The sequence below is a fragment of the Oenanthe melanoleuca genome, chromosome 1A (genome assembly GCF_029582105.1).
Source record: "Oenanthe melanoleuca isolate GR-GAL-2019-014 chromosome 1A, OMel1.0, whole genome shotgun sequence".
Lineage (NCBI taxonomy): Eukaryota > Metazoa > Chordata > Aves > Passeriformes > Muscicapidae > Oenanthe > Oenanthe melanoleuca.
Window position 1 is genome coordinate 16,084,972 of NC_079334.1, and position 20,699 is coordinate 16,105,670.

Here is a 20,699-nt window from a genome sequence, read left to right on the forward strand (position 1 = left end):
AATACAATCCCCCCACACCCTCTTAACAATCAGCATTATTTCTGTGGTGCTGCCATCCTCAAATCTTAAAGCCACTACCTCAATTAAAAATTACCTTCATACAAAATGAATTTAGCACCGACCTTGCAAAAAGCTTGCTCCTCTTGGCTAGAAATCATTAACAGTTTTGGTAAAATCCTTTCATGTGCTCCTCCAGCTAGCTAATTCCAGCCTTCCATTAACGCACTCCATTGCAGATAATTGCCGACAGCACACGCTCCCCTGCTTTTGCTGGTTCCCAACCCAGCGAGGATAATCACATTCCAGCAGGGAGTGAACAGATGGCAGCCTCCATGGTAACCAGTCCTCCCCAGCTAGTGGTAGCGCTGGGAGACTCCCGGGGACCGGGGCAACAAGCGCTCTTTGTGCTCCAGCCTCGCAAAGCCTGAGCGCAGGCAGAGCCGGCTCTAGGGCTGACTGGGCATGCCTGGCAGGTGCCCTGCCTTCGCAGGCAGGCACCACACCTGAACAAAAGCTGGCGACCAGGTTTAACCTTGGCACTGCCTGTTCCCGCGGCGTGCAGGGGGTGAAACACCCGCTAAGGTGGAGGTGAAGCAGGAGCTCTATTTGCTATTAAAACAGAGCGCTCGGGGAAATTAGCTGGGATCTGGTTTTCCCCTGACAAAATGATTTTCTGAAGGCAGGCTTATTTCCCCGGAATGGCTTTGATTTCAGCACGATTGGAAACGTTTGTTGCCTGATATATATCTCCCGGACTTTGAAATTGCTCCCCTCAAGATACCATAATCTATTGCTCAACAAGAGCTGCACAGACCCTCTGTTTCAGTATCAGGGCTTCTGTCAGGCTTATCTGCTCTGCATCTGCCGAGATCAATGCTGATTCAGCAGCATGCAAAGCTGCCTTGTCTCTCTGCTGCACTGCCAGGAGAGGCATGTCCGGGAAAACCTTTTTTTTCCATATCAAAGGTGTTCCTGAAACCTCTGCTCTCACCGGGCCAGACCCTGCACAGCTCCACATATACAGTGAAGGTGTGTGCACCAGCTCTGAGAATTCCCACTGATGATGTCTGCAGGGAAAAGGGAAGTGGCTTTTCACATCCAAACGATAATGATCTCCTCTGCAAAATAAAAGGGCTTTGAAAGAACATATTGAGGTTTTAAATACTGATGAGTTGCACAGTCTCAAAATATTTAAGGTTTGAAACACTGTACAATAGCCTTGACTCACACAAACTTTCTCTGCCTCACTCTCAAAACTACTCAGTGTTTATGACTAATGGCATGTCAAAAAAACTGGGTAATTTTACTTGAAGCTGCACCAAATTTGGACCTCAGGTTCCTGCATGCTAACTTAGGTCTAGCAAACAATTCTTCTGAGGAAGGGAAAATGGTTTCCTTTATCCTTTAATCTTCTAGCTGGTCCTGCAGAACAGCTTTTGTTCCTCTAAAGGACTGAAAAACCTGAGCTGGACCCCACCATCACAAAAACACATATTCTTCTGCAAGTGGTTTCAGGCATGGAGCTCCATGATTTTCTCTCTCCTCCCGCCCAAATTTTCAGTTTTCCTCATCCTCACTGCACAAGGATGTTTATTTTGTTTCACAGCAAGTCCAGTGAAATTTAAATTGGTAAGAGACACCACCAATGTACCAGTGCTGGTACATTACCATTGGAAGCCTTTCAGATCCCTGCTGACAGCACAAGAGTATCTGTAATCCACACAAAAGCCCCCACCACAGAAAGCTGAAGAGGACCTAGATTTCAGAAGGAACTCACAGAATTCAAAAGGTTATTGTGAATACTGGTGATAGGTGTGGGACAAAACCCAGGTCTGCCAACTTGCCCTCCAGGACTAGTAGACCATTCTGACTCATGCTTCTCATTCCAATCCATTTTTTTTCCTCTAAATAAGCAATCTTTACATAATAAAAAAAATTCTTATGCTTATATGGACACCAAACCTAATTATCTATCAGCAACAGCAGTAAAATAAAGCAAAGAAGAAAACCAATATCCTATTCAACTTTTCAATTGCTAATAATAAAAACTTTTCAGCATTAAAGAATCATGAAAGGCAGAAACACCATTTCCTTTTTGCCTCAAAAATAAAGACAGTGGCTCAGAAATTAGTTTTGATGTACATATAGATTCTTATGCATTTATGCATTTCTGGGGTTAAAAAATGGAGCAATTACAATTCTTAGCAAATTGATTTCAAAATTATAGGGATTCAAGTTCAGTTTCAGTCTTTTTTCCATCATGAAAGGGACACCTCCTACAAAACAATTTTCTAGATTTATGCTAATTCTAACTTTGTATTTAAAAATTGAGTTGTTTACTGAAACATTATAACATATAACATCTTGGTATTGGAAAACCTGTTCCATACACCATAAAAACCCTTAGACCATCTGTTCTTGAACAAGAACTAGCTGTACTCATTACAGGAGGATTGCTAGCAGAATAAAGGGCAACAGCAGTCAAAATCCATTCCAGCTTCTTACTTGGAATTTCTTTAATTATTAGGTCTGATCTTACACAGATACAGTGGAAAAAATAAACTAATGGAGCAGCCATTACACAAAGGAAGGGACAATAAGACCCACTACAGTCTTTGACAGAAGCAATAGGTAACATATATGGAGCAATACTAAAAAAAGTATCTTCTGTTCATATGACAAAAGTTTTATTCAAGCTACTTGAAAGGGACAGAGAAAAACAGTGCATCCAAAATGATTCTGAGGAGGGGTGGACAAAGAAGAGAAAATTTAGTTCTCTCCCCTTCTTGTTTGGCTAAGAGACAGAAGTGTAGGAATAAACTGGTTTTAGCTGGAAGACATAAATGGGAAATAAAGAACATATTGACATCCGGTGTCCTGAATTGATTCCATTGAAAGGATTGTCTTTCACTACAATAACACCACGTGCTTCAGCTTTTCCAGTCCCAGCTGCTATCTGACAGACCAAGATTTTGGCATTTTATTCAGGTTGATGAGGTCTGAAACTAAGCTTTCAAAATGTATGTTTTTCAAATTGGGTAAGGGAGGGTCTTAAAAATCTATTCACCCAAAGCAAGTTATGTGAGATTAGAATGAGGCATATAGATAGCAGTTAATCACCATAGTCTGCATAAGATTTGAAAGCTTTAACCAAAACCAAAGACAGCACCTAAGTGACATGTCAGGCCTCACAGATGCATGGTTTCAAGTTCTTGCCCATTTGTTATGCCATTTTTTAGAGTTCTGCTGAAACAGGCTTGTAATTCCTGACAGTTGCAACATTTACTGCTAGACAAAGTAAAACAATAGAACATTGATCTGCTCTATTATAGTATCGCCTTTGTTTCTACAGAGAAATCAACTTCAATATAAATATACACTCATAGAACAGTTTAGGTTGGAAAATACCTCCAAGATATGGAGTTCAGCTGTTAACCCAGCATCACTGTATTCATCACTAAACTATGTCCCCAAATGCCACATCCACACATTTTTTGAACACTTCCAGGGATGGTGATTCCAGCACTTCCCTGAACAGCCTGTTCCAATGCTTGATAACCCTGTCAGTGATGAATTTTTTCATAAAACCCAATCTAAACTGCCCCTGGTGAAAACTGAAGGCCAGTCACTTGCTACCTGGGAGAAGAGCCTGACTCCCATCTTGCTATAACCTCCTTTCAGGGAGTTGTAGAGAGTGATAAGGTCTCTCCTGTGCCTCTTTTTCTCCAGGCTAATCATCCCCAGCTCCCTCAGCTGCTCCTCATCAGACCCTTCCCCAGCTCCAGTGCCCTTCTCTGCACATGCTCCAGCACTCCAATGTCTTTCCGTAGTGAGAGGCGCAGAAGTGAACACAGGATTTGAGGTGCAGCCCCACCAGTGCCAAGCACAGGGGCACAAAATGGTCATGTACTCCTTCTAGCTCCAAACCATTGAGTACTGGAAGAAGTGCACCTCAAGGAAAACAGGATGTCCACATTCTTAAGAGTATAAAAAATGTATCTATTCTCATAAGCAAGCATAAAGGCTGAAATTTGCAACATTTCCTTCTACTTTTTCCTCCTACATTTTTGTGATAAGCACAGAAGTGCCAATGCTTCCACACTTCCTCTCCTGCCTTACCCTCAACTGCTTGTTTTCCTAAAAACCATGGCACTTTGCAGAAGGAAAGCAATGAATTTCAGGCTGCGTGGCTTCACAGCAGCCCATGCTCCTCAGTGCCACAGGAAACAAGACTACAGAATTTATTTTTTATTCACAGGGTGCCCCGAGAGGAGATGTGTGCTGGCCATGAAAAAAGGGTGGCTGTTTTGCTTTTGTTCTTACAGGCAGCATTCGATTCACATGATGCCAGTGTTTTGGGTGGTAAACCTTTCCCTTCCAAACTGCTGCTGTTTACAGAAGAGGGATTTGCAGCAGAGATGAGCTATCTCCTTCTCTCCACCTCAATGACACTGACTCCATTCCCTGCAGCAGTCCTCCTCCCAATGTTACAACAGCTGTTCTCCTGTGGACTTTTATTTTTGGCAACTATCACTAAAGGACAACAAGGAAACACAGACAGATCTCTTTTAGTCCACAAGTCTGGAAGTTATCCTTCCTTCTTAGGCAGTTCTCCAGAATAACTTTCAACTTACAGAAATATAAGAAACAAGACTTCTACTGTTATGTCTTCAAAGATAGTTATTTTCAGATCAGGCACAGCACCAGCCAGATACACTGAAACATATTCTGTAAATCAGATTTTTTTTCATTTCCAAGCAGTTTATGTCACCTCTCCCACTGAGCTGTATCAATAGTGCCTTCGAGTTAGTAATGCCTGTAGCAAAGATATTGCTCCTTCCTAAAGCCAATACTAAAGCATATCTACAGTTATCCAGGCACATTGATAAATACAATTTTCAGGTATTATGGAAAGCAAATGATGTAAAATCTTATTTCAAGAAAATCCAGCCATCAAAAGGCTCTAGATTTCAGCCCCTTCCTCTAGTAAAGAAAATCCTCTTGCTAACTGCTGATAACAAAGACACAACTAATTAACAGAATTTTACATTGTAAACACTGAATTATTTTTATGTCAACACCAAAATGTAGTGCACAGAAGAATTCTTAGGGAGAATGTACGATTGCACAGGTTCCCTCCAAGAACACACTGCAGCCCAGACCTTGCACATCTGAGGCATGAAACAGCTCGTATTAGTGGTACCTACCCAGGAGCAAGAGGGCTGGATCTGGTTTTGCAAGTTGCTCATGAACAGAGAGAAATGGAAAGCCAACATCAAGAGGCTTGCCTCACAACAGCAGTTAGAAAAAAAAAAAAAAAAAAAAAAAAAAGGCAAGAGGTATGACAAAAGTAGAGCAGATTTCAGCTAGAAACTCAGTTTGCCAATTCAGTTCACTGTCTGGAAGAACCCAACAATAGGGCACAGCAACCAGCAGATGTGCCTGATTATTTCTGCAGTCTCACAGAGTGTTTCCATGGAAAAGCAGCAACCTCCTAGGTTTGACATTCAGTGTCTGACAGCTGAGCCAGCCAAAGCTCAGATTCACGAGGCTCCAAGAGAGATCACAGGCAGCTCTTTGGACATGGTTCTGAGCAATGCAAGAGTAAATCCAGCTCTAGGGAAGAGCCCAACCCCAGGGGTTCTGCTCTGTGCTTTTTATTTACCAGTTAAGTTCCTAATGAAAGCAGAACAGACATCAGAGCAGGACATGGGTGGGAACTGTGACCACGGGGCTTTCCTTTCTCCTTAGGCTTCACTAAAGAGTTTCTGAAAAGTCTGTATAGGAACTGAAGGACTGCTCTTGGACAGAACTGGGAAAACAAAGAGAGAAATGCTGGAAGAATAGCTTGTATGTTTCCTCCTCTATAAATTATCCTACACTAACGACTGAAAACAGTAGGAGAGTGAGGAAATGTAGAGAAACCAATGCTACCACAATGAAGAAATTCACAACATTATGGGTATTCAGTGAGCTTGTTTCCTCCATGCAGGTACAGGAAGTTCTCATACTTAGTCAATCAAATTTGCAAAGAAAAAGGGTTGTTCTAACTCCAGAATTTGAAGTTAGGCTTTGCAGAGGTAATCTGAGGTACAGCAGGAGCAGTATGATGTACTTTAGCAGTACTAAATATTACATCATGCTTTAGCCCACTGCATGTGGATAACTTATTAGTGGCAAAGAATGCAGAAAAAAATCTTAAAACACATTTAGCAGATCCACTCATATAATACACATTGATTTTATTTAAATTCCTCTCCAAACTCATCAGGCTCCACTTTACCAGAGGTTTCTAAGGTCTAGAGACACCAGTGCCACATCCAACCCAAACAACCCAGACTTTTCTGGGCAGTCTGTAACAGCTTCCAGCTGTTTTTCACCACATTAATTTCACAATGCACTTTCCCTTTCTCTACCCAGAAACTCCTTCCACAGGTCTACTGAGCACAAAGAAACCTCATTTTGGAGGGTATTTGGTAAGGCAAACCTGGAGTATGGTCCTTCCATGCCCACTGCAGACAGCTCCACTAAGAGGAAGGAAAAGCAGCATCACAAGATTTACTGCTAGCTGATGAGACAACACCAGCAAAACCTAAAATTCCACCCACCTCCCATGCTAGCTCACACAAGAGAGTTAGCTTTTTTACAACCCAAATTTACAGGGCTGCTTAGGCCAACAGTAGCTATGTGGTCCACTGGAGCCACCTATAATACTCCTAGGTTTTATTTTTGTTTATATTTCAATGGCTCTAAGATTTCTTTGCAGTCTATCTCCTTCCACAAGAATAAGCAACCAGTTTCATAGCAGGGGAAAAAAAAACCCAACAAAACAAAACAAAACAAAACACAAAAACAAAGAAACCCAACAACAAAAACAAACAAACAAACAAAAGAAAAAAAATAAAAGAATAGCAAAAAACCCAGAGGTTTTGCCAGAAACTGTTTAGAAAATTCTGATGAATACTGGGGGTCTTGGTCACAGGCTTCCAGGTGGAGTCCAGACAAATATATGGCACTAGAGGCATACAGCAGGTTATCTCTATTTCAGAGTATTTTCTATAAAAATAATTAGTCTGGTACAGCCTATTGCTGTATAGTATTGCCAGCAGCAAGCATCTTGTGAAGGCTTGTATTGTTATTGCTACTAACATATAGCGCAACAAAGAGAGATCTTGCAAGGATTTTATTATTTTGCTACAAGGAAACATAGAAGAATATTAGCACATGAGTCACTGCAGTATCTTGAAAGGTCTAGAATTTTCATAATTTGCCTTTAATTGTGCTTACTACATTAAAGGATAAGGGGAAAAAAATAAACACCATAAATCAAGACACGCCTACTCCAAGACTCCACATTCTGAGAAATGAGCAAGAGTGACACACGTGCACAGAACATAACTAATAAATTGATTTTGCTCACTAAAAAAAATTTTGGAGGCACTTTTAAAGTTTGGATTGTCTTTACACTAGTGAGAAAAATTAGTCAAAAGAATGCAGTACCAGCAGGGATGAATAATCAACTGCATTACAAAATTCCTCAAGTCATACAATATAGTGCAAACATGTATACATAGTGTATATATGCACTACAATGAAATATTTTCCATCCAGTCTGCCTGTACTTATAGTTTAAACAGCTAGGATATATTTTGTTTTTTGATATATATATATATATATATATATATATATATAAAAATACATGTTTATATATTTAAATAACACTCTAGTAAATATATTACCTACACTTCACTTTCAGGAAAATAAAACCTTTGGCAATGCACTGCAAGATAAAGATGCAGGGGGACATAGTTACACACCCTGTCTCCTATCCATAATTTCAAAGACCATCACTATTCTCAGACTTCATGTGACAGAAAAATAGGAAGGTCAGGAAAGCATCAGAAACCAAGTTCAAATTTGAAGACAAGTCCATGATGTGCAATGAGGAAGGTCACAAGTTTCTATTTCTCTTTGTAGGGGTAGCTGCCTTAGATCAACACATTCTTGTTCTGCTTCTGCTCATCCAAGCCATGAGAATTCGGTTTAGTGCAACTGCCTTTGGACGTTGGCAGATGACTTGGTCCTCAACAACAGCAAGAAACAAGCTTTCCTTTTGATATCCGCAGAAAAACTAGATCTAGACCACAGATTCACTCCTGCACAGGAAAGTCTGGTCACAGCCTACAAGAGAAGTTACCGGCCTCCTGCTGATTTTTAACTATTCAAGAGAGATCTATACACATATCAGCTACAGGCCAAGATGAGAAAAACTGTGTATATCTTGATTTTCAAGTATTTTTTATATTGTCCCAGAGGACATATATCTACTTCAAAAGTAGTACACTATGAAAGGAAAAAAAATCAACCCCAAAACCAAAAGACAACTACTTACTGCTACCCATGCCTTATATAGGAATGCCACAAGCAGAAATCCTCACATTCCAGTGATTTTGTGCAAGTAAACCTACTTATTTTGGAGGCAGTCCTTAAAGTGGAGATAGAATGAGCATTATAAAGTCATTCTATGAAAAAGGAAGTTCTGAATTTCATAACTTAGTCACACAGCTCAGGAAATAAGCAATGAGAAGTATTTCAACACATACACTAACATTTCAACACTATCAGCAAACTGTGTGAGTGGGCATCTATGTCAATGGAAAATGTGTCTTTAAAATTTTTCTTTAAAAAGAAAAATAATCCTTATATGTCAGGATTCATTTGTCTCAGTGCCATCAAGAATAGTTTTTTTCTTTTCCACATTATGGAAGCTGTATTCTAATCTCATCTTTAAGGCCTTTTGGGAACCCTCACTTTTTCAGAAAATAATGAGCAGTTCTGGCAATGCAGAATGTCTGTCACTCTGTAGAAGTGCAGTCCTGTATTGCAGTTTGTTAAGAACTAGAAACACATTAATAAATTCAGAGAAAGGATTTCTAGAAGTTACTTTTACTTGTAGCCTCACTATTCTTTTTAGAGTAATAAACTGCCTAGTAGTAAATTATTATTTTCCTGCAGCAGGAAACTTGTAAACAAGACAGGCCTTGTAATTTGCTCCTCCATTTTTGCTTCTCATCCTTATGGTTTTTATACTCAACTTCAGCAGGAGGCCTGCAACCCTTCTACTGCTACACATTTACACCATGCAAAATTCAGCACAGAAACAAGCAAGCCCTGACTGCCAAAAGCTCCTGACTCCTTTCTACATTGACTGTTATATTATTGAAATGGTATGAGAGAACTTTCAGGCAAAATAAAAAGCCTTGACAATTTGCACTATGCCTCAATTAAAAAAAAATAAAAATTAAGACCCAACCAAACACAAACAATAACAACAAAACTTCTTAAGATAAAATCCCATAGCATGGGGCTTGAATGAATGGATGATGCCAGCAGCTTTCTAGACAGCTGGACACTCACCTGTCACAGCACCCACTCCATGCAGCTTCTTTAGAAGTCCATTTCTCAATTTGATTTTTTTTTTAAAACAGGAGGAAGTAAGAGTTCTAACAAAAAGGGGAGTATGTGTCTACTGTACTATTTCTTCATGAAGTGTGAGAAGTTACACATCAGAAAAATGATATTTAATGATCAATAAGGGTTCTCTAAATACACAAACAGAAGACAAAACAGGAGACTACATGGTCCAACACGCAGCCCTGAAGCATAATTGGCATGTCTAATCCATCCTGGGAAGAAAAATATGAGAAAACTACATCATCAGAAGAATGCACTATACCTCTCTCAGCTTAACAGAAGAGAAAGAAAGATACAGTAGTTTAATGGTTCTTTAGTAGAAAGCTGTCTGATGCTGCCAGTGTAAATCAACCACTCTCATTTTCTCCTAACTACCAGCAGGGCAAAGATCCTCAGGATTACTATGAAAAAATGGAGTTTAAACATCATCATCTCTCAATAGTGTCCCCTATTTCACCCAGAAACACTTCTGACCTTTCATTCAAGCTCTGAATCCATAATATGAAAGCTCAATATGAATTACAATGATCTTTTTGGTCATATTACTTCTAGCAACCTCCTGCAACTGTAACAGCAGAAACATCAAATTTTCACACTCTTTCTTCTCAAAATTTCAGGTTATAGAAGGAAGTGATAGCTGAACAGAAATTAATGAAAGAAAAACTGTGGTTTTCAGAGTTTGTGGTTTGCAGAGTTACCTTTGACTTCAGCACAACCATTAGGAGTGATTGCTGTCATCAACAGGAAGACAGCTGCATCTGACAGTCTGCAAAGGGCACTTACTCACCTGGACCACAGTCATTTAGAATTCAGTAGTATTTTATCATATATTACATTGCCATTTATTTAAACTTACATTATTTTATTTAAGCTTCCATTAGCTTTATATGACTAATAATTAAGGTTGCATTGTAATACTGTTAATTTTTTTTCAGCTCTTGAAATAGTCTATTGCCATTGCTTCAGTAAATTGTAACTTAGTATCTGAGTTTAAGGCAATCCCACACTATCATGGGACACAAGATAGCAAAATCTGTAGTCTAACAGGTTTCAGATTCAGCTGTTAATCAGTCCCTCTAGTCCATAACAAGTAAAATCTTTAGTAAATTGTGACAGACCTACCTGGAAGCTACAAAATGAAGACAAAACACCCCAGGAAAGATATTCAGTTCAGTCCTACATGATCCAAAACAACCAATCTCCAAAATGCATCTACTCCCCAACTCAGAAGAAATCAGAATTCAATTTAAGACATGTATTTGTCACAGCAAAGACATCTATATTTGTGATTTATCAGAAATGATGTTAAAATGGATATAAATACTCCAGCTGACTCAACACAGCACAGCAGCAGCGGATGATTGCCAAACTGACTTCAAGCACATTCCTCTGAATACGACATGCATCCTGTACTTCTGCCCCTCCTTCTAAAGCAGCAGCTGGCTGCCAGAAACACCTGTGTTTCCTATTCAATGGAGAAACTGATCAATATTTCATGATAAAAGGCAAAAGCCATCCATGTTGCTTTCACAAAGAGCTTGAGAAACTCTAAAGATACAACTGAAAGAGATTCTAGTCACAGTTATTTAGACTATGACGACGCTGTGAACCACAAGAAGCCTTACAAACTTCCTCAGTCATCTCTCTGGATATCTGAGGGATTATGATGCCTAGATTTGGAAGCAAAAAGATCTGAGAAGTTCTTTTGGGATATACAGGAAGCCTACATATTAAGTGCAGTATATGATGGTAAACATTTCCTTTTTACCTCTCCTCTCTGACAGCAAGGATCTCCACTGAATGCTGATTTAGGAAGACTACCAACCTCTAAGCCAAAATAAACAAAATTGTTATGTGTGTTCAGAGGAATGTTTCCACGCTCACTTCTCCCATTTCCAGGAATATAACAGAATGATGGCTATGTTTGATTATATTTAAAAAACGTTTATTTTTAAATGAACAACCAAAATTAATTAGTATTTTGGGGTTAGACTTTTTTGGTCTTACACTACATCAGAGAAAGGGACAAAGCTTCAGACATTCTGGAAACAGTAATTTAGCAGAAATTTAGCCTCATCTACTCAATATGCAGTTTCAGTAGAGGACCCAATAGGGGAAAAAAAGTGCTAACTCCTGGAAACAGGAAAATTTGGTAACAAAAATGAAACTCCTACAGTCCAATCCATAATTTGGCTCAGACTTGCAAGCAAGAAAGCAGAAAAGGAGCTGCTAGAGGAGATGCACATAAGCACAGAAGTTTTTTTTGTATCAGAGAAGGTGAGAATATTGGGGGGCGGGTGCTGGTGCTGTTTGGCTGGTTGGTTTGAAGTCTATAAACAAACTGGGCCCTGCAGAGTTATTATTAATCATGATCAAATCACATCAGGTTGTCAACGTCTGATTGCCCCTATACTTGTACATTCCGTACATGTCCCTCTGAATTAAAATGGTAAAATATTAATCAGCAGTGGCAGCACACAAGGTATTTTCATGCAGCAAGAGTCAAATAAAGTGGAAATTACTCACAGAGCTAAACATGAACAAAAGCTCTTTAAGTTTGCTTTGTGCCAAAATCTTCATGCTATCCATATTATTATTCAGCCAGTGCACACAGGAATTTTTTTCTAAATTTTCTTTTAAATAAAGAAGTGCTTAGATGAGCAATGCCACAAGAGAAAAAAAAAAAAAAAAGCACACCTACACACACAAAAAAGATACACGCTTTAATTTGGGTCCCTCTCCCTTCACTGCAGATTCTGAATAACTGCCCAGCATTTTGCCAAGTCTGTGGCCACATGCTCCCATGACTCTGACTCACCATTTTAGACTGCAAACACTGCTACTTATTCTTTAGTTGCTCCCTAATCTTTTTATGGTTTAGGGCATCCTCATTATGACTCTGAAATGAGTTGCACACAGAAAGACATACTGAAGCCAGAAGAGCTCTGTGGTATACACTTACACCTTTCAAAACTAAAAATAACAGAAGCGTTTACAAACCACACACACAAAAAAAAAAAAAAATAAAAAAAAGGCACCACCAAAAAAACCCAAAAAAACAACAAACCAAAAAATCCAAAAAAAACCACCAACCAAACAACAGTTCAGTTTTGCCTTTTCCAAGGATTTCTTTGTCCTCTTTTGAACAGAGCTTGAACATCTTCATTGTCTTGCAACATGTCCAAGGCATTCATCAGAATATTTTGTTAAGCCTTTCTGTCAACTACCATGACTGACATGAGACTGTGGGGAGGGACTGGAGGTGGGGGTGGAAATGATGACTTTTTACCTCTTCCAGAACTGAAACTGTTTATATGAATGATGGTATTCTCATAAGACTTTCAAAGCAGATGCATGAACCTGGGAAATCAATTCAAAATCAAGGAAATAAATACCCAGCTACAACATGCAGGTATTTGCTGCTGCATCTTGAGAAATACATTTTTGCAAGATTTGGGTCCTAGAGCTCATTATCACCTTATCTGTTGCTTTTATTATGTACCTGAACTCTTAGAAGGGCAAATGAAAAATGAGTATTCGTGAATTTATTCTTAATATCTTAAGTCTATAATTCCTTCAGGACAGAAGCTCACAGTAACTTAAAAAAATGAGGAAGATGTCTCAAGATATGATATCACATATTATATGATATATTCAATGAGAATATAACTTAAGTTATTGCAGCTATGGAGCTGAACTAGAGGAAACAGGAATCATGACCAAAACATGACTTGTCTTAGACAGCAAAATAAAACAGTTTGTGCATATTTTTCTCCTTTAGGAGGCAAAACAACTACTTTATTTGCCTTACAAAGAACATCAACCAACAACAAAGATTATTTCAGCAGGCCCATGCTTTGGGCCATTTATATTGCCAGTTAAACAGCCAGGCATCTAAACTCTCACTGGAACATTCGCAGTTCAAACAGGCAATCTAGCAAGTGTTGTCAGACCACCTTCTCTGGGTCAAGTGCATTACCCACTGCCTCAACTCATGCAGTAGTTTAGTTTTGAAGGAATCATAGAATGGTTTGAGTTGGAAGAAACCTTAAAAACCATGTAGTTCCAACCCCCTGCCATGGGCAGGGACACCTTCCACTATACCAGATTGATCAGAGCCCCGTTCAAGCTGGCCTTGAATGCTTCCAGGGATGGGGCATCCACAACTTCTCTGTGCAACCTTTTCCAGTGTCTCTCCACATTCACAGTAAAGAATTTCCTCTTAATATCCACCTAAACTGGAGGCAATGCTCCAGATGAAGTGAGACCACTAACCGTCTCACTTTCCATGACCCAACACAGTTGGTGCACAGAGGCACATTATGGTCTCATAAGCTCCCCATATCCACATTGCTCTCCAAGCACCACCTTCTGCTATTGCACAGAGATTTTTCCAAAGGAACAGTGAAACACTATTTTGCCCATAATGAACTGCTTGGAGTTGCTCTCAATCCATTTTTTTAGTCTGACAAAGTTCTTCTGAAAAGCATGCCTACCCTACCTATATCATCTGCTCCCTCTCCATGTAATATCATCCTCAAACTTGATGAAGATGCTCTGCCTTCCATTGTCCAGGTAGTTCACAGCAGAATAGAACAGTATCAATGACATGTTAACCCAGGAAAAAGGAATTCCCTTTTTTTCCCTGTCTGCCATTTGGCTGGCCTATCAATTGACTAGTGTCTTCCAAAGGACTAGTAAAAGTAGTTTGGGACCCAAAGCCACCTCCAGAATCACTGTTTGACCATGTTGTCCATATCCAAAGTGCAACATTCCATAAATGTAAGTACAACAGCATAAGGTGGCTCCTCTTCTAAGCTCAAATACCACTTTACCTCTAAGCAAACAGTTTTACTTAGAGCATAATTTAAAGTACAAGAATCTCACCAGTAACTGCTAGTCATTATCTGTCTCCATCTGCTACATTTCAAGTGTTTTATGTTCTTCCCTGTCCTGAACTCTTTGTGTACATGGCAGAAAGAAAACATAAACAAGGAAAGAGACAAGAAGAACTTTGCAAAGATGTTCTGGTGGGTTTCTTTCCCCAGGGTGCTTTGAAGAGCTTTTGAGTTCAGTAACTTCATACAATGGAAAGAATGCTTACATTTTTGGTATATGAAGGCATGGCACAACTATTTGTATAAAAATAAATGGATATAATAAATGTCAGAGTAACATGTTAGGTTTGGGTTCTTGGCATTTTATTCAGAGAGGGGTGGGCATTAGGAAAAAGCAGGAAGACATAGTAGCAATACCAATTTATCATTATTCATAGAGAAAAGGTTTGCAGATAATTTCCATAGTGAAGCGCAGCTCCACCTTGGACCTTAGCTAAAGTCGTATGCAAACTGGTGACACATATGGTGCCCCAGGGAATCTAGAAACTAACAATAGGCACAGCTGCTGAATTATCCCTTCAAAAAATGCAGTTCATACTACGGAAAAAGCCTAACTTGGACTCCTCACTCATCTGTAATTTTTTCTTTTGGCTGACTATTAAATCTTGCACAGTTTATTTAGGGTGAGGAGGAATAGCGTACAGGAGTACTCTGGGGCAATAGAGAGATTAAGCATAGATGAGAGACTATGTTCAGACAACAGAGCATAGATTATCGAGAAGACACCATAGAAAACATGTAAACATAGTTTAATAAACCTTTCCATTCAGAAAAGGTGGCTTCACCTTCTATGAGATAAACGAGCTCTATTAGAAACTAGGACACGTTACTCCTTTTCAAAGAAGAAAATTCACTCTCACCAATTATGTCCTTCTCACATTCAAATGCAAAACCAGTTTAGAGAGATCTACATATGTCATAGAGATGCTTTGAAAAAAAAGAAATTTAAACAAAACCAGAAACAAACGAACAGAAAACTATTAATGAAGATACCTGGCAAATACAGTAACCCAAACAGGAAAAAAATGATGGAATTACAATGATATCCTGCATGGAGAACTTAAAACATAAGAAAATTCCTATGGTAAGCTACTGAATTGCTTCAAAAAATCTAAGTTCAAAATCTTTGTCTCTACAATGAATTTTTTCCTCAACATATTCCTCAATTCTCTGTGCAGACTTCTGTGTGCATAACCCCAGCATTAATAATCCCACTGACTATGAGCACAGGAGGAGGAAACAATCATTAATTACTTGAGGCTGTGCAGATATTTGTAAGGCAAGAAAAATGAACATGCAGTTCTTGACGGCACCCATGGTGTTTTCAGGCAGTAATACAGGAGAGGGGGGAAGAAAAGGGACTCAGGAATCAAAATAAAAATCAGAATTTGTTCTAATATGGGATAGAGCAAATTGCTTTCCCATTAGAGGACAAATAAATATCACCAACTGCCTGAAACAAAAGGGAAGAGGAAAACAACAGGAAAACTTGCCAGCTGGGGAAAGCGGTAATCATCTGCCAAGGACCATTTTAGGGCTGCAGCTGCTTGTCTCTGCCAAGTTGAAAGAGTTAGCTGTTCTAAAAGTATATTTGAAAAATACCACTAGGGAGTTCAAATACTGACCTTGTATGGAAAAATTCCACTGAGGAGACAGCAAATTTCCAGGATCCCGGGAATTTTGTTAAAAGTCATTTCATGATTTCCCAGGTTCAGCATCAAAAGAGCTATTCCAAAAATGCTACCAATGTTGCTTTTTCCCTGCTCACATCCCTACCCACAGAGTTGCCAGTCTCCCATGTGCCTGTCTGGATTTAGTTCTGCTCATCCCACTCCAACGGGAACAACTTCTAGACTGAGAGTGTTGCTACTACTGCATCATCACAAATCTATTTTTACTGGGTGATGCATGGGGCTTCTGGGAAGACAGCAGCTATAACATTTCTCTCAGTATTTTAAGATTATTCATGTGCATGGCTCTCAGCAATACTATTTGTTGATATCTTAGAGAAGTTCTGCTGATAAGCTCACAAGTATTTTAGGACTTAAAAGGGCTAAATCTATTAAAAAGACCAACCAACCAACCAACCAAAAAACTAAGAAAAAAACAGCAAGGTTTTCCTCACATAACAGTGTGCTGGAAACTAAACTGCTTTTTTCAGATTAAAAATTTTTAAGAGAAAAATCTGTATGACACAGCATTGATATCAAGAGACATGAAGGATGATCAAACCACCTTTGTGATATTTCTGAGAGTTTAACAGAAACTCCCTCAAACAGGTGATGAAGGAAGAAGTGATGTAAAGGTGCACAAACCAACAAAAAAAGTGATTCATTATATAACACCTGCACATACATTTCAAATATATCACATAGAGTATCAGCAGAAAAAGTATAGAAAAACAAGTGCAGGAAGAAACCCTGATCCATAAGTGCAGTGTCACATCCTTTAACATGCCCACAATCAGCTGACATGTATTTTAACCATTCAAGACAACGAGGAAACATTTATTCCAGATTACAAACTTTTAGCCAGAAATTCTACTACCCTTTCTCTTGAATCAGAAGTAACTGAATGACCTAAAATTGAACACTTTTGAGGGAAGAGGCAGATGCAATTTTTTTCATCTGTAGTAACAAAGCTGAATAGTACCCAATGTGTGTAGGGAGCTACTCTGCACTGAAAGTGATAATTTGCCAAAAGATTAGATGGCTATCATCAGGTATTGTTATAAAATCTTAAATACCTATGTAGCAAGCATGACAAAAAGTAGAAGCCACTGGAAACCACAACCATTATCCTAAACAAAGGGCAGAATACTACTGGAACCTAGCAGTTCGTTATTTTGTAGTATTCCCCTCCACCATTATCCCAACAACAGCAGTTCAATCATGGTTATTGTATTTCACTGCTGCTTCAGAGCAATCAGTATGGATGTTAATTTCAGTGACAGATAAATCTCTAAGGCAGTATAAACTGCCTGATGAAAAAGTAGCCAGCCAACCATTTACTGTCCTATTTACAGAACAACTGGTCCATGAAACAGAAACCTCAATATCCGACTTCAGCCTCAAAAGTCTTATCAAGGGACATAGAAGGAGAGAGAAAAACTACAGACAGAATAGGACACCAATGAAGTTTTCCATAGGCTTGACTACATTCAAGAGAAATTAAAAAAAAATAAAAATTAACATTCACTCTGCAAAAGTCAGTTTAAAAGTGCCTTCTGAACAAAAGATATGTTTCTTAGCCCATCCTTTCCATTGTACTAATACAGATACAAGAACAGTATTTAAAAGTTCAAATGTCAAGATGTGTAAAAGTACAAAGAAAGTTTATCATCAAGTTCACGATTATCTATCAAATACTCACTGTATCTTCCAGAGGTGCAAGATAAGGCTACGTATCTGGAATACATTCAAGAGGAAGACGGAAGTTTTAAAAATAAACCTAATTGACACTGGCTCACCAGTTTCATTTTGACTGTTCTAAAGACAAAGTACTAATCAGAAATGCTTACCTTTTTATTTTTTTTAATTTAATTTTTTGTTTCAAAATGGATACAAGTTTCACAAAAAAAAACCCAAACTATTCTCTAAGATATCTGGGTGAACACTGGGAACCTTCACTACATAAGGACTGTATTTCATTAAATTTGATTCTCACTGCAGTTAAAGCGTTGTGTATCTCAGATATTACAGCCATAGTCCAGTCTGGTTAAAAAAAATAAAATAGAATTACCATGAGGTCTTTCTAGGCAATGTCAAGATGCTAAAGACAAAAATTCTCAGGAAGATCATATATCAAGTCAGTAGAGAAACGAGCACAGGGACAGGACTTCTTGAACTCTGATAGATTTCTCAAATAAAAGGACTTCCAAGTATCCCAGGAGACCAGGAGAGAATAGAAACTTCTGAGCCAGAAAGTGCCTTGAACAAAGCTATGTACAGCCAGCTCAGATCATCGAGGAAATGAGAAGGAAAGAAGAAATAACAGTAAAAAAAGACCTCATGATGGAACCACCTTAGCAGACTGAACTTTGCAGAAAAGATGTCTCTGGGAGACCTGAGAGACATCAGCTGCACAGGAGCAGCTGGCTGCCCTCACACCACCTACATCAGTCTCCCCTGCTGAGGGAGGGCTCAGCAGCACCTGAGGCTGAGCATGGAAACTGAAAAATAGTGAGTCTAAAAGCCAGACAAACATGTCATATATCCTCACCATGTGTAAATTACAGTTCTCTGACTGTAGTTGTCTTGATTTGTCTTGGTTACTTTAGACAAAAGAAGCAGTTTAGGAAGATGGGAAGGTTGTTTTTTTTCAAATGTGTGACAGACAACACTTCAGCTTGAAACAGTAAGTGCAGCAGTCATCTGTGCTTTGGTTTTTTGGATTTACAAAACCAAACTTGGACTGTCCTACCCAGCCTGGATTCTGTAAAATTTACTGAACCTAAATGAGCAATATTACTTTAATATACTTTCTTCTAAGCAAAAATTTTCCATTGAAAATGGTATTTCACACACAGAACATTAGTTCTTTATGCTGTGTTCCCATAACTCCTACAACAACACAAATACCTTGTTTAAAGAATCATTTTCTTCCCTCCTTGCTTCAAACCACACACAACTCCATCAAAAGAGAAGGACTTCATGGTTCCAGCAAGACAGCAGAGAGAAAAATATCTAAATAAGGCTTTTCATGTGCCAAAAAGTACAGATAGACCAATGTAGCTCATTCTTTAGTCATATAAGTCTTTGAGGTTACGCTTTCCCAAACAAGACCCCACCTACACTTCAAGTATAGTGAGCAGATTTACCAAAAAGAGAGCACTTGGAAAAAAAACTCTGAACAGCAGCATTCAATTTTGGTTCAGTGTACTCAAAAGCTTGACTTCCTACCCTCCTTACTCTCCCCCAGATGTACCAGTGTAAGAGACACTGCTCTTCCTAAGGCTCTGGCCTGAAAATCTTAACACTCTAACCTTGAGTACAGAAGTGATATTTGAAGTGGCCTCTACATTCAGATCCCACCACACTGAGTTTAGTGCAGAACATCAGTACATAAATCATCTACAAAGAAAACCATCAATAAATTGAGGTCAACAAGTAGTTTCAATACACCACCAGGTAAAAACCCACTCAGGTTTGTTTGGCCATCTTGCAAACACCAGGGCAAAGAAGTTTTAAATGTCCATTGGATTGGGATGGCAATTTAAAACTCACTACCAACACCAGTGGTCTGTCACTGACCATCCTGCAACTCCTAAGTTAGAGTAATCCTGATAGAAGTCACTTCCAAAAAGCCTTTTCTGTTACAACAGTAATAGGACATTAGGCATTCATTGTTCCCAATATTAATTGAGAAATAAAATATTTTCAACAAGTGAAGCATTTTTAAAGAAGAAAAGAAGTCAATCCATATAGGTCAGCGCAGGCTTCCAAATGACAGATTCGGGAATCATGAATGCTGTGAGCCCAGGAGTCAGCAGAAGGAAGGAATGTTTTACTTTATGCAAAGCCGCTCTGAGTACTGTGAGATATCAGGACCTTACCCAGCATGTTTATAGAGTGCTTTAAGAGCTTCTGAGAACAGCCTTGATTACTTCTAAATCATGTTAACAAGCATAAAAGTCATGATAAATTGAAGAAGCAGAATTTGGGGGGGTTGCGCTTGTTTTTCCTGTGCATGGCAATATACCTACACTGAACAAAATTGGTTAAAACAATGTACTAATATTTCATAGAATTCCTGAAAGTTCTGCTTTTGGTTTACCTTGCTCTAAAAGAAAATAAGTGGTAGTTTTCCCTTTTCATGGGAAAATGAGCAGCTCTCCATCCTTGTTATTTTCTTTCGTAATTGTGGAACTAAATAGCATAGCAGAGACCTCAGTGACACGTTCTTCATCTTAAGCCAGATTTAGAATAGCCTTGAAAGAAATGCCATGCAGAGACTCATTTTCTAATAGAGCCCCCTTTCTCCATCTTTGATCCTCACAAACTTGCTCTGACAGCTACATTATGGAAGAGGTCACCACCACAAGCCAGCTATTCTGATCACCTCCGAGAAGCTGGAAACCCAGGAAAGATGTAGGAAAACAGTTCATGGGAACAGCACAAATAAAGGAGTGCACATAATGGAAATTCAAGGGCAGTGACACACCTGGCTACTGCATAGCCATGTCATACAGTTAACAGAATTACGTGGCAGCAGTCTTTCCCAGAGAAGTAAATCACTGAAACATTTCTGAAGCTTGTCTGCCAAACATCTCATATTTCATTTACTATCCTTTCACTGCAGCAAGTTGTTCACAGACTAAATTTGCCT

General features: G+C 39.0%; 1 protein-coding gene across 4 annotated transcripts in view; it reads right to left on the minus strand.

The window, feature by feature from the left end:
• FGD4 (FYVE, RhoGEF and PH domain containing 4) overlaps window positions 1-20,699 on the minus strand; it is a 161,909-nt gene that overhangs the window by 124,138 nt on the left and 17,072 nt on the right. Inside the window, exon 1 of one of the 4 annotated variants that reach the window (XM_056482591.1) lies at window positions 8,393-8,477. The exons of 2 other annotated variants lie outside the window; for them this stretch is intronic. In XM_056482591.1, the coding sequence (XP_056338566.1) occupies window positions 8,393-8,402 (10 nt within the window). In that variant the 5' untranslated portion in view covers window positions 8,403-8,477. Of the gene's footprint in view, window positions 1-122; window positions 462-8,392; window positions 8,478-20,699 lie in introns of those variants that run through there. One more of the 4 variants, XM_056482590.1, reaches the window with a different exon arrangement.